We start from the raw sequence: 14,636 nt of genomic DNA, 5'->3' as shown, positions 1-14,636 counted from the left end.
CACCTTTCGGCATGATAATGACCCAAAGCATACATCCAAATCAACACTTTCTGGCTTAAACAAAAGAAGACCAATGTTTTGAATGGCCTAGCCAGAGCTCAGACCCGAACCAACTAAAAATCTGTGGTGTGACCTGAAACGAGCTGTGCACAGGAGATACCCCCACAATCTGATGGATCTCGGGTGTTTTTGCAAGAAACGGTGGGAAAATCTTGACAAGTCAAGATGTGTCACGCTGATAGACTCTTAAAAAAGACTGAATGGTGCAAACAAATAAAAAAAATGCTTCAACAAAGAATTAGTTTAGGGGTGTGCACACGTAAGCAACTAGGTTATTGTAATTTAAAAAAAATAAATAATTCCCATATAAACATTTCAGATTTTTTCCCCCACTTAATTTGTATACTCTGCAATTTCACGTTAAAGGTGGGGAAAGTTCTGACGATTTATCTTGGTTTCATTTTTTGTTACGTCACAAAAGCCTGCTATTTTAAAACGGGTTTGTAGACTTTTTAATCCATTGTATCTTAGACTGGTCTCAGATACGATCTTTAGGAAAAACAGAGTTAGTGGTACGAAATACTTTCGAAAACCCTAATAAGTTGACTGAACTCAATTGATTGAGTAAACACGTTCCCTCAATTTAATTGAGTAATGGGGTCTCCCAAAACTTGTTTATTTAAGTTCACTTAACTTGGCACTCATGTAGACTGTACTTAAATTGTTAAGTTCACCGAACTTGGTGTTTATATAGTGTACTTGAACAATTAAGTCAATTTAACTTGGTGTTACTTTCAAGTGTACTTACATATTTAACTGAACTCAAGTAGAAAATTCAACTGAAATTAAAAATTTATTAAAAAACTAAATCAAATCGGCTCTTTTTATTACTTTTGACTGTTTAAGCTTTGTGCAAACATATCAAACTGAAATGAAACATACTGAATAGCATATTGAATGTCTTTATTGACCAATGTTCACAAAATTAATGAAATTACAGTACACACTATACTATAATGGAAATGTGTCACGACCACACTGTACAGCACTGAAGACTTGGTAACAATGTCCCACATTAACTACTGCACTCCATCAGTGGAAGAACTCTGTGCACTTAAACAATTTAAAATACTATTATACTTTTTCTCCTTCATTTATGGATAATCCAGTTAATCAATTAAAAAAAATTGCTCTGAGTATGTAAATCTAACAATGCTGACTCAAAATCTGCAACAAGGAGACCTAAACATTTTTCTTCACCAAAAAGTGGGTTTGCCAAAGACTGTACTTTAGGATTGAGGGTGTTCTGCCCCATTGACATCAAACGTGTTTGCGAGGGAATTTGGGTCTAACGCATAAATAAGACCAAAGAGAAGACACATTGCTTATGAGACATCCTGCATTTTGTCCATCACCACTTGGCCTCCAAGTATTATCCCTATAGAGGAAGTCAAATGCAAGGAGTTGGGGGGCTGAAGATTGGTGTCTTCGAGTAAGCTCCCCACTGGCACATCAAGGATAGAGTTGCGATGATCAGACACCTAGTGAAGGAACGGGTATAAATAGAGTATTGTGATCATGCATCAAAGATTGACCATCAATGCATGTTTATCAGAATGCTCACTAAATCTATCAAACACACAAATCAATTGTATTGACAAAAACTATGAGATACATACTACCAAATTTAGTACAAAGCAAAATTATATTGACAAGTATACATGCGAATTTATGCAAATATACATGCTCCTTGCAAAGCACTTGCTATACACTCTTAAAAGGATGCAGTATAAATAAAGTTTATTAATTTGAAAACTTGGATGAACTTTCAAATAACTGATGGAGTTGAACGTACAAAGACAGTCAAGGTGTAGGCATGGAAAAAGTACAGGTTTTGTACGGGCACCATGTTTTAAACGATAATGTTTGAGAAATTCCCCTCTTTCCTCAGAGTTGAAAATGCAATGCTTACATTTCCACATGTTCTTGTCTTATATCACCTGTAATATAAAAACAATTTCAAATATTAACGTTATCAAAGTCAAAGCAAAAACATAAAGAAAATTACATTAGAAGTAAAATTATAATTAAACAACGTTATTCAAAATACACCTAAACCAGCAAATAAAGGTCTCTGGCTTTAAAAAGTGACAAACATGCTGTATAGTAAAGTCAAAATATGAAATAAGATTATTTCTCAATCATACCTTCAGAAAATCATGAAAATGTTAATTGATGGCGACATTGGCAAAGTTTGACCGGGAAAATTACTACTGATCTCAGCAGTAGCTGCCATATTCTTTCTCACAGAAATACACGATTAAACTATGATTAACTAATATGATTAAATATTTAAAATCACATGAAGAATCATTTGATATCTCAGTTATCCTACCATCACAAAACCATCATTAATAATATTGTTAATTAATGGCTATACGTTAGCAAAGTTCGAAACATTTGTAATTATGGCTGCATTGTCCTATATTATAAAATGTAGCATTAGGAATTTAACAAACATATTTCACTATTAAAAATCACACAAAATACGTTTATATCAACATAATAAGTTTACTTACTTAAAATGGCACACGGTGAAAAACCCCGTTAATTAACTTTACACTGAAACCGGTCTCAGCAGCAAACAACAGACCAGACGAAGAGGACCGCCTTTTGTAATTATCTACCAATCAGTGCATTAGTTCTCTTGTTGCCAGGCAGAACTCCTTGCATGGCCAATCACATCGAAGGAAGACCAGCGTGAGGTATGAATCATGATTTTGAGTTCATAACACTTGAAATCTTAAGTTTATGTATTTTGTAGGTAAATAAGTTAAACTAACTTATATTTTGAGTTATGAGTCCAAAATGCAAAATCTTAAGTAATATTTAGTCAAGATGACTTGATTGTTTAAGTAAAGACAACATTAGGGTTTATTGTGCAGGGTGTGTGCTGCTTCTGTAAAACTCTGAGCTTTACTACGTGAGCTATAGGGAATTCTGTTGCTATGGTTACCATGATGTAATTTACAAACATTGCATGTTTTGATTCTAGCATAGACCTTTGATATTATTAACATCTTTTCTTATTTTTAAGCATTTTAATCCATCTTTCAGGGCTTTCAAATACATCTATGTAAGTAATACATTATCAAGACTGTTAATGTCATTTTGAAAAAATGAATTTATATAATATATAATATACAGTACTGTGCAAAAGTTTTAGGCACCCTTTTTTTTTAGTACAAACTTTGTTATAGATTTGATATTTTATGACTTATTTTATGACCATTTAGATTCCCAAATATTGGTTTTCTAACACAAAATTTGAAATGTTACCGAAAAATGTTTGTATGGCAGTAAAGAAAGCAACGTATTACGTAAGAGACCACTTTTCAGACAAAAAAAGCACAATGAAGGCTGCTGAGTTTTGCTGCAAAAAATAAGACACAAGTGCGACAGTAAAAAGTAGAAATACACACTGCGCAACCAAGTACAAATTACACAAAAGGACAGAAGACAGAACTGTAAGTTTATTGTGTGTGGTGTGACCAAAAGGGTTACAAAAATGTTTACTATTTGGAGGAAACACGGCATCAACCCACTAGAGCATTACAGACATCAAACACGTACAGTAAACCAAATAAAACTCACAGATGTAGATGCCTGTCTGCCATAAAATGTGTTCCTGTGTATGTGTGTATATGATTAATAGTGTAATAGCTTGCCCAACATCATGGTTAGTATACCGTGGACACGACCTTGTGGAATTTCTTTATGCAAAATTAAATCTGCATACTCCAGCAACACCAAGTTTAATAACATGATCTGCATTTGACCTGCTTTTATAAAGACAAATGTTTACCAGAGAGAAAGCATACTTCACCACATTCTCTTTTAAATACTTTGTTAAAATACTTTGGTTACATTAATAATTATTTATTTTAAGACCTTTTGAGTGTCTCAAAGCATAGTACCTAGGACAAAGAGGCTATATATTTACATTTTGTTTCCTTTTTATTTATTTTTTGAGGTAGGTTTTGGTTGAGACTATAAGGATTAGAGAAACAATGTACTATTGTTGTAATATTACAGCAGACTACATTACTACCTCTGCTGTTTTTTCAGCTGTGTGGTAAAAAAAATACTTTCCTTTTTTAAACAGGCCGTTCAAAATTGTCTCACGGCGTTAATCAGCGTCCAAACTGTATGAAATCTTCCTAATTAGGTTGCCTACTCCATTATAAGTAACATCTAGTGATGCACTCTTTTCACACCACCCCATCGTTGATTATTCTCCTATAACAGCAATTCCTGAAATGCTCTATTCCTCTCATACCACAGCAATTTGCCAAAACAATTAAAAATATTTATTACTAAAAGAAAGACATTTCAAATTTTTTACACTTAATTTTTGTGGACCGTCTATGAAGCAAGTTATTGCCTGATATCACTTGCTTTATAGCAGCTATAAACAGTCGTTCACTCACCTACCTCTCTCTCTCTTTTTTGTTGCTCTTTATGAAGTAATTTTTTTTTAAATGCAGCTTGTCATGTTACCAAGAAAGTAGAAATTGCTCTGTCTTGAAGACTTTCCTGTGACAGAAAACATAGTGATAGTTAAAGTGCTAACCCTGGAGACCCCTTACATAAATGGTAAATAAAAGTCTTCTTACAGAAGTCTTCTACATATCAAAGATTATATGCTTTTTTTCTTCATTAAATAACAGCTTTTTAAAATCTGTTTATTAGTCTTGGATTATGTGGAGCATCTGCAAGTCCCTGTCAATTAACTGTTAGTAAAGGAGCAATGATGGATAAGATTGAGTGCATTAATATATAACGGCACTACTGTCAGAGTCTCTGTTATAGAAAATTAATCAACACCTTCCGACTAATCAGAATTGAGAGTATAATGAATCTTAAATAATGTTGGGGTTGTCTTTATACATATTAACTACTAATAGGTGGTGTCAAGGAAAACCATCAGAGGGATGGAGAGACAGAAAAAAACGCACTTTGTACAACTATTTAAAATTCCAGGCATAGAGTACAAATCATGTGACGTGTTTCCTAAACAGAAATGATAACATAGGCCCTTTAAATGTTGCTTTGCCATGACACACATGCTAAATGACATCATTCTGCCCCACAGTGTCACTGTTACGGTCCACAACAAAGACAAACTGGCCTCCGGGCATCGTGTGCCAGCTTTTTACTGAACATTACTGTAATGTTTGTTTATATAAAACATGGGGGTAGGTCATGTATGATCTTCTTTATCTCTATAGAAATGTACTAATATGGAATACAAATTTGATATATAATTCTTTATTCCCTATCACTTGTTTTTTGTTTTTGTTTTTTGGGTTGGTATAGTCAAGTACTCAAATATTGATTTAAATATCTATCTATCTATGTTTATAATTTATAATAATATGTGTATAATATCTATGTTTAGATAACGAGCAGTTTTTGGTCAACACCAATTGCTCCATCATTTGCCTGCTGCAATATGTGAGATCCAAGCTAAAACTCACTGATACAGGTATACACATTCACAACATGCTGTTGGGGAATTTCCTCTATTCACTAAATAAGATGCAGCAGGGCATCATTCAGTTAAAATGGAGAAAAGTTCTCGTTTTCTCTGCAGAGTGAACACACTTCAGCAGTATAGCAGTAGTGAGTTATCACTCATTATGTTTACGTGTACATCAAATTCCGTTTAAGGTCTATATTCAGGTTGCAGCCATATTCTGAATACGATGTTTATATGCGTACAGGCTTTGGAATATTCCTGTAGACACGATTGTAAGTATGCCTAAGTTACCGTTCCTAAATACCTAGCCTACAGATAAGTATCGGTTAGAACCTACAATTCCTTGCGGACTGAGCATGCGCATATATCTCCTTCCATGGATTTTCTGAATAAGGTGTTTACATGCAACAAATTTCAGATTAAAACCGGCATATTCCAGGGGTGAGAATCAGAATTTGGGGAATCAGAATATTGTCTTAATTTGAACCGGGCAATCAGACTGCTATGTGTTACGTGACTCAATACTAATTAGATTAATATCAGAATATTGATGTGCATGTACATATAGTCATTGAGAGGTGTTCCTCTTTGTGGTGGGGTGTAAACAATAAACCAGTTCCTTACACGTTACAAAATAATGAATATTCATAATTGTATAGAAAAGGTGTATACAAGTTTCACATATTCTTATTATGTAACAATAGCTACAGCAGGTGGTTTCCTATAACCTTATGCATATATTGTAATTTTGAAAGGAACCCTAGCAGAATTATTAAAACAAAAGGCAGCGATTACAGGAATATGATGTAATAGCAACATTTCCCCAACACATGCCTGTCCACAAATTATTCTTGGTTATATTAAATGATCTTGAAAGGAAGAAATGTGTAATGAGTCTGATCTTCACAGCTGACCTTGATGTAAATATTTCAGGCCCGCTCTTAACTCAGACTGGCTGGTGTCTACTTACACCTGTGGCTCACCCAGAATTAATGTAGCACTCATGTCATTAATGTTATGTGTTTCATGCTCTGCCTAATGGAAGGTGCAAAGAGACACTGGCTTTATACAATATCTCTGAAATGTTTTCTGGTATAATTGAGCGTGTGTGTGTGTGTGTGTGTGTTAGATTTAGTGGATCTTTGCGATGAAAGGGGAGCACTGCTCTCCCTGTCTGGACACCGCCAGGGTTATGCGAGTCAAATATTAACCCCTCGCAAAACATATATAATATGCACCATCAACCGTAAGTTCTTATTTCTGAGGAATTCATTTTCAATGAGAGAGAAAGGTCATCATTAAAAAAAAAAGAAGCACACTGTGCTCGATGTAAAAATGGAAAAGGGGGGGGGGGAATCACTCATTTTGCATTTTCTCTTTATTTCAGGTAGTTCTGAAGGAGCATACGTCTCCATCACCCCACATGTGGCAAATCTGGACTCGGTACTACAGGGTAATGTATCACAGAGAGTTAGATGCATTTTCTGAAATTGATTGTACAGATGCATTAATAATAAAGTATTTACACTTACAGGCCACTTTATTAGAAACACATACCTAATAGTGGGTAGGAGCCCCATTTGCTCTCAAAACAGCCTCAAATGTTTGTGGCATGGATTCCACAAGGTGTTGGAAACATTCCTTTGAGATTCTGGACCATGTTGACATGATTGCATTGCTGCAATTGCTGCAGATCTTATCGGTTGGACATTCATGCTCTGAATAGCATCCCAGTGGTGATCTGGTGACAGTGGAGGCCACTGAAGTACACTGAACTCATTGTCAAATCCATAGAGCTTGTTTGAGATGACTTGTGCTTTGTGACATGATACATTACCAGGCTGGAAGTAGCCATTATAAGATGGTTAGAAAATATGTACATCACCACCACCAGCCTGAAATGTTGACATAAGGCAGGTTGGCTCCCTCAATTGATACCAAATTCTGACCCTAACATCTGCCTGTCACAGCAGAAATCGAGATTCACAGATTCTTGACTGACAGGAGTGGAAGGAACCTGAAGTGGCAATCTTCTTTTGTAGCCCATCCACCTCAAGGTTTGGTGTGACGATGAGATGCTTTTCGGCTCACCACGGTTGAAAAGAGTACTTATTTGAGATTCTGTAGCTTTCCTCTCAGCTTGAACCAGTCTGGCCATTCTCCTTTGACTCCTCGTAACTACAACGTGTTTCCACCTGCAGAACTGCCACTCACTGGATATTTTTTTCATGCATCATACTGCATAAACTCTGGAGACTGTTGTACAGGAAGATCCCAGAAGATCAATGGTTTCTGAAATGCTCAAACTAACCACAACCATGCCATGATCAAAGTCACTGAAATGATATTTTCCCCATTTCTGTTGCTCTGATATCTTCAAGGTTTTATGCATTGTACTGCTGCCACGTGATTGGCAGTCTGGATAGTTACATGAATGAGCAGGTCTTTCTAATAAAGTGGCTAGTGAGCGTATATTTAGGGGTCAAGCACTGAAGGTGTGTAGGCACCTATTGTATCCAGTACTTAGGGACCAAGCACCGAAGGTGCGTAGGCACTTATTGTATCCGTTAGTTTCTTTTTCTTCTTCTTCTCCTTTTTCTTCCCCACTGGGAGTCTATGGTGGCCCTATGAACCGTAAGTAGGAAAAGGATGAAATTTGGCACACTCATAGATATGATCATGAATAGTATCTGGACCAACTATGGTCTCTCTAGGACCAACTCTATAGCACCACAAGTAGTTCAAACATTCACGTTCCAAATGGTTATAATTGTTCATCTGTTGTTCATCAGATTACTCTCCTCATGCTGATCACAAGCCATATCTTACAGTAAGACTCCACACATTAAAAAAGTCACCATTATGAAATCTACAGTATTAAGTTTTTTCACGACTCCTCGTTCAAATTTTGTCCAATTCTTACCAAAATTGACTCAGATGATCAGGGAGCAGAGCTGCACAAAAATGGCTGAACATAACTCTGATATTCATAACTGTTCAAAAGTTATGATGTCGCAAATTTAACAATGTTGACCCAAAATTGGATCAGAGGCTGTATCTCGGCCAGACTTTGATCAATCATAATGCATCTTCATTAGCACCATGATCCAAGGGTCCATGCCAAATTTGACAACAGTGCTACCTATAGGTCATGAGATTTGTAAAATTATTCTTTTTTCATACTTTGGCAGAAAATTGTGATCTTGATGTCTACGGATTCATTGGTTCATGGCAAATCCGTGGACACCAATTTTTCCAGGATCGGACAAACCGCCTGTACGCCGTTTTGAAATTTGACATATATTGTAATATCTTTTAAAATATTTGACATATTGGCACAAAATTTGGTAGGGATCATTCATAGCATGTCCTGTAGGTACAGGACAAATTTGAACAGAGCACCACGTAGTATTCTAGAGATTTAATTTTTTTTGTAAAAATTTAACTTTTGAAAATATTGTCCAAAATTAGGTTTCTTTTTGAGGCATTACAGTGTGTGCACTGTGATAAATGACAAGCATTAATTCTAAAGGTCCTGAATTTGATTCCTGTGTGGTACAAGTTCTTAATGTTTGTGTAACATTTTGTCTTTCTGTTCCTTTCTTTTGTGGCTCAGCATTGCAGTTATCTCTCAGCGTCTTGCCATGCAAATACATGCCTCTGTTCTGTTCATTTCCTGTTCAATTTTATTCTCAGCTGTGCTTCTAAACCTATATTTTATTCATTCATGTTCTCCTCTTCATGTTCTTCAGGCTCCACATTGCACTTGCTGCACCATTGGTGCTTGGCCCCTTTAAACGTTGCTTGCAACTTAAATTTTTTATTATGTTTGAAGAGGTGATTTTTTTTGTCCTTCTTTCAGGAGTGCTACAGAGTGGGGTAGTCAGTCTTGAGCAGACTCGTCGTAAGAACCTGCATGCTTTGGGGGGCCGTAAAACGGCAGTACAGACTCCGGCTCAGAAACAGCCTGTCAGACTTCATAATCCAGCAAGCAAATGAGGTGTTGGGGGTTTTTTTTGGTCATAGTTTATTACATTCCTACCTCAGAGCATCCTTTACATCATCTGTTTGATCAAAATTCCCATCGAAAATGTTTACACATAAATGGCTCAGATAAAGATTAAAATGGTTGCTTCACTGACTAAAGGTCTCCTTACCCTGTCGCGGTTGTGCGATTTCTTTCCATTTTTTAAAATCATGGATTTAATGGTGGTCACTCTGTGGTATGTTCATAGTTGCTGGAAAGTGGTTGCACCACTGTTCATACAAACAGGGGTGAAAATCCCAACTTTTACACTTTTTATTTTCAAAGAATTTTGAAAACTATATACATTTTCCACTTACTACAATATAATGGGCCATTTCGTGTGGATCTTTCTGTTTCTGATTATGATACTACAAAATGTATGGAACTTGGAAGCTGACAAAAGTATTTGAATGTGAATTTTGTATATCTGAATTATAGACATCCATCCATCTTCCATACTGCTTATCCTACACAGGGTCACATGGAGCCTGGAGCCTATCCCAGAGAGCTCGGGACACTGGACAGGGTGTCAACCCATCACAGGGCACACTCGCACACAGTCACACACTACAGACAAATTGGAAAGGCCAATCGGCCTACAAAGCATGTCTTTGGACTAGGGGAGGAACCTGGAGGGAAAAAACCCTGAAGTACAGAGAAAACATGCAACTTCAGTGCACACACAGGGCAGAGGCGGGGATCGAACACAACCCTGGAGGTCTGAGGCAAACATAACCACTAAGCCACCATGACCCCTTGAATTTAGCTATGTTTTTCATTTGTTTTGAACTTGCTAGGGGTAAGAGTACAGATTTTAACAAGTCGTACTTAAATAGAAATCCCCAAAATTCAAATGTCAAAAATACAGATTTTATGTAAATTAGGTCCAGGATTCGCAGGGAAAAGTAGATGTTTCAGACAGGTCAAAGTCAGCAATCACCCACAACTCAAATCAAAGGTAAGGTTAGGTAAGATTTGGTAGGGGGAATAAAAACAGAAAGATGAACTGGAATGAGGTAAGTGCATCAAAAGCTTTTAGATTCTTCTCAAATAGCTACTTTTCTACAGTGATATTAAGCACTCAATATTTAGTATATGCCCAGTGTAACTATTAAGTAATGTTCTAGCTAGTTAGGTTACACTAATGTTAGTTTGCTGGCAATTTTTGCAGCTAACAGCCTAAACTCCAGTCATGGTAGAGTTCCGCTTTCTACCTCATTTAACATATCTGATTATACTCATCAGACAATTCCCAAGACATTTATGGGCTAAATTTGCTATTGGAAGAGAACACAAATCTCTGTAGGGTCGTGTGTGTCCCCCCCACCCCAGGCCTGAGTTTGACACTCCTGGGCTACTCCTGGGAATGTTGGCCAAATCTTACTTGATGCATTTTAAATGAATGATAAAATTGCACCAGGCTCTCAGGAACACTCTATAACTTAAGCTGTTAGTTGCTAACTGTTGCTAGCAAGCTAACATTAGCATAGCTTAAATAGCTAGGCATATGTAGTACTAAGTGTTAAACATCATTACTGAAAATTTGGTATTTGAGAAGAACATAAAAGCTTTAGAGGCACTTTTTTTTTTTTTTTCTCAACAGATTATCAAATCTCTTCACTTTGTATTTATGGTGTGAGCATGGCAGAAGACTGTGGTGAAATTCTTGACCACTTTTCCCTGGGAATACTGAATGAGACACCTTTGACATAAAATCTGTATTTCTAATATTTGAATCTTTGGCATTTGTATGTAGCTGTTTGAAGTTTTTCAGTCTGACATCTTACCGCTAGCAAGTTGAAAACAAAGGAAAATATATCAAACACACCGTAGATAAAAATTAATTTTATGACATGTGACATGTCTATAAATCATGCCATATGTGTTTTATGCCATGAATTTTGTGACATGTCTATAATTCAAATATACAAAATTCACACTGAAATACTTGTCCGCTTCCAGCTTCACATAAATGTGGAAAGATGTAAGGGCTGTGAATACATAGGCAGAGCACTGTATACATTACTTATTTAAAAAAGAAATGACTTATAAATCCTTCTCTCCTTTTTTATGCAGTAAGATGACATATGAACTTGAGTTCCAGCCTCAGTATTTGGTTCTGAAACTTAAGGGATGACGATGAACAGCATCTTCAGAATGTGAGAAGAATGCATTGTACATATCATGGAGGAATTACAGTTCACAATATATTGTAAAAGAGTTTGGTGTCACTCCATCTATGCAAGATGGAGTGATCTACATGGAGGTTAAGCCAAAACTTAATATAAAGTTCAGTCCAGTTCAGTAGTACAACCCCAATTCTGAAAAGGTTGGGACAGTATAGAAAATGCTAATAAAAACAAAGAGGAGTGATTTTTAAATGTATTTTGACTTGTATTTAAACCAAAAATGTATAAAGAAAAAGTATTTGATGTATTACATAGTCAACTGCATAGTTTTTTGAAGATAAACATTTATTTTGAAATTGATGCATGCAACATGTTCCAACAAAGTTGGGACAGGGGCAATTTAGGACTACTAGCGATGTGACAAGTTGAAATAAGAAGGTGATGTGAAACAGGTGAGGCGATCGTCTAATCATAGTATATAAGGAGCCTCCAAAAAAGGCCTAGTCCTTCAAGAGCAAGGATGGGTTGAGGCTCGCCAATCTGCCAACAGATGCGTCAGCGAATAATCCAACACTTTGAGAACAACATTCCCCAAACACAAATCGGTAGGATTTTAGGCATTTCACCTTCTGCAGTGCACAATACAGTTAAAAGATTCAAGGAATCAAATCTCAGTGCATAAAGGGCAAGGCTGAAAACCACTTCTGAATGCGTGTGATCTCTGATCCCTCAGACATCACTGTCTTAAAAACCGTCATGAGTCTGTAATGATATCCTGACATGGGCTCGGGAATACTTTGGCAAACCTTTGTCAGTCAACACCACTCACCACTGCATCCACAGATTCAAGTTAAGGCTTTACTATGCAAAGCAGAAGCCATACATCAACACTGTCCAGAAGCACCGCCAACTTCTTCTCAGTGGAATCGTGTTTTGTGGTCTGATGAGTCAACATTTCAAATAGTTCTTGGACAAAACAGCCGTCGTGTTCTCCGGGCCAAAGAGGAAAAGGACCGTCCAAGCTGTTATCAGCATCAGGTCCAATAGCCAGCATCCGTCATGGTATGGGGTGTGTCAGTGTTCATGGCATGGGTAACTTGCATATTTGTAAGGACATAATTAATGCAGAAAGATATGTACACATTTTGGATCAACATATGCTGCCATCTAGAGCAGGACAACGCCAAACCACATTCTGCCACTTAGAAGCGCATGCTTATGGAAGCAGAGAGTGCGGGTGCTAGCATGGCCTGCCTACAGTCCTGACCTGTTTCCGATTGAGAATGTGTGGCGCATTATGAAGTGCAAAATAAGGCAACAAAGCCCCCATACAGTTGTGCAGCTGACGAAATGCATAATGGATGAATGGGGAAAATTCCGCTTGCGAAACTTAACCGACTTGGTCTTTAGCACCCAAACACTTAATAAGTGTTATTAAGAGAAAAGGTGTTGTTACACAGTGGCAAACAGTCGACTGTCCCAACTTTTTTGGAGTGTGTTGCAGTTATCAGATTTGAAATGAGTGTATAATTTCAAAAATAAATTAAACTCACAAAGTAAAACATAACACAATAATGTGTTAATGTGTTTTTAATATAGTACAGGGGGAATTGAATTTTCACATTTTTCAGAATTGGGGTTGTATAATCTTTTTAGTAATGGTGAGTGATATTAATATAAAGGATTTGAAATGGCTGGGTATTGACAATGAAGAAATATTATTAGGTAGTTCCACATTAGGACGGATGGGGAAGTCGAGGCTCAGGATCACAAATATGATGGATGTGCAGACAAAACCAAAAAGCATGATAGTTATTGCCTGTTGAGGCTGGGCAATGTGAACATAACCATGCAGTGCAGTTTATGAGTTGCAATGTGGGTCCTTTGAATAATTTTATATTGGATATTTGTTCGTTTTGAGATGATGAAATTTTGAAGTCATAGAGAAAGTGAACACCAATTTGTTTTTCCGAATGCAATACATTTCTAGTTTTACATTTAGGCCGTTTATCTCCATCCTCCATCTCACTCTACTTCTGAGCACCAGCAGACCTGCTTTGACATGTCATGATGATGTCAACACAGTCAGCTGTGATTGGCTTATATGAATACCTGTTTTTTACCAAGATTCACTCAGCTGGGACAGAATTGATGAAGCACTCAAGGCACACATTTATATTTAGAAAGGTGTAGGCAAGGGCATTGTGCCAACATTTATGCTCGTTTTCATATTTGCTTAATTCTGCCAGCCTGAATGAGTAGATGTGGAAATAACATCTCAGGAAGGCAGCAGCCTTTCAGATAAAGTGCCTTCTAGAAATCTCAACACATCGGTGATCTCTTATCTTTCCATTTTCTGTCGCCTGTCTTCTTTCTTACAGTCATTAATGTGGTTGTAATTTTCGGTAAGAACTCTGTCCTGAGTGTGGGAGCAATTTTGCTGCTCCAGACATATTTCTGCAACATGTGGGTGGAATGCAGCTGTGCAACAGTGACTGAAATGTCAGCAAGCAGTTTTTGGCTTTTGCACCCGTGGTGATCATGTAGAACAATTTTTTTCCCCTCTGATCTTTTAAACAGGTAGTTTATTTTTATGAAATGTTGAAGGCTGCAGTTTGGAAAGTGTAAAGGATTAAGTACTGATTGAGATGTTCTGTAAGATATCAGCAGGAAGCTGAGGTAGCACTGCTGTGACCAGGTGGTGATGCGGTTAGACTGCAACAACAACTTCTTTCTTTATGAAGGAAGTGAAAATTCAAAAAAGACTTCATTGCAAAATCTTTTCCATAACGACATAAAATATGGTATTATTGAATCTTCTGCTACACATACATAAATGCATTGATGATTAGTCATTAAATAAGGGGTATATACTAGAATAAGGAAGCTGCTTTTTAGTTTGATTTCTGAAAATGACCAGCATTACCACATCCTACTC

At 36.8% G+C, this 14,636-nt stretch overlaps 1 protein-coding gene and 1 long non-coding RNA gene across 4 annotated transcripts; one reads left to right on the top strand and one right to left on the bottom strand.

The window, feature by feature from the left end:
* Positions 1-942: 942 nt before the first annotated feature.
* LOC108268506 (uncharacterized) lies at positions 943-2,746 on the bottom strand. The gene is made up of 3 exons (XR_001813326.3): positions 2,580-2,746; positions 1,973-2,000; positions 943-1,541 (listed from the first exon to the last, which is right to left on the bottom strand). It is a non-coding gene; the product is annotated as an uncharacterized LOC108268506 (long non-coding RNA).
* Positions 2,747-2,848: 102 nt separating this feature from the next.
* Positions 2,849-13,212, top strand: c8hxorf65 (chromosome 8 CXorf65 homolog). 3 transcript variants are annotated; one of them, XR_001813323.3, is made up of 7 exons: positions 2,849-3,136; positions 5,156-5,258; positions 5,462-5,548; positions 6,672-6,788; positions 6,930-6,995; positions 9,405-9,542; positions 11,646-13,212. XR_001813323.3 is itself a non-coding variant. In XM_017473531.3 (6 exons), the coding sequence occupies exons 2-6, from the start codon at positions 5,234-5,236 to the stop codon at positions 9,539-9,541; spliced, it is 432 nt and encodes a 143-aa protein (XP_017329020.1). In that variant the 5' UTR covers positions 2,849-3,136; positions 5,156-5,233; the 3' UTR covers positions 9,542-9,698. The 3 variants fall into 3 exon arrangements, 2 of the variants coding, with proteins under 2 accessions (XP_017329020.1, XP_017329021.1); XM_017473531.3 differs by lacking the exon at positions 11,646-13,212 and having other exon boundaries at positions 9,405-9,698; XM_017473532.3 differs by lacking the exons at positions 6,672-6,788; positions 11,646-13,212 and having other exon boundaries at positions 9,405-9,698.
* Positions 13,213-14,636: the final 1,424 nt, after the last annotated feature.

This window comes from Ictalurus punctatus, chromosome 8, assembly GCF_001660625.3.
Source record: "Ictalurus punctatus breed USDA103 chromosome 8, Coco_2.0, whole genome shotgun sequence".
Classification (NCBI taxonomy): Eukaryota; Metazoa; Chordata; class Actinopteri; order Siluriformes; family Ictaluridae; genus Ictalurus; species Ictalurus punctatus.
Note: the sequence above shows the minus strand (reverse complement) of the source record. Positions and strands in the feature narration are given on the sequence as shown.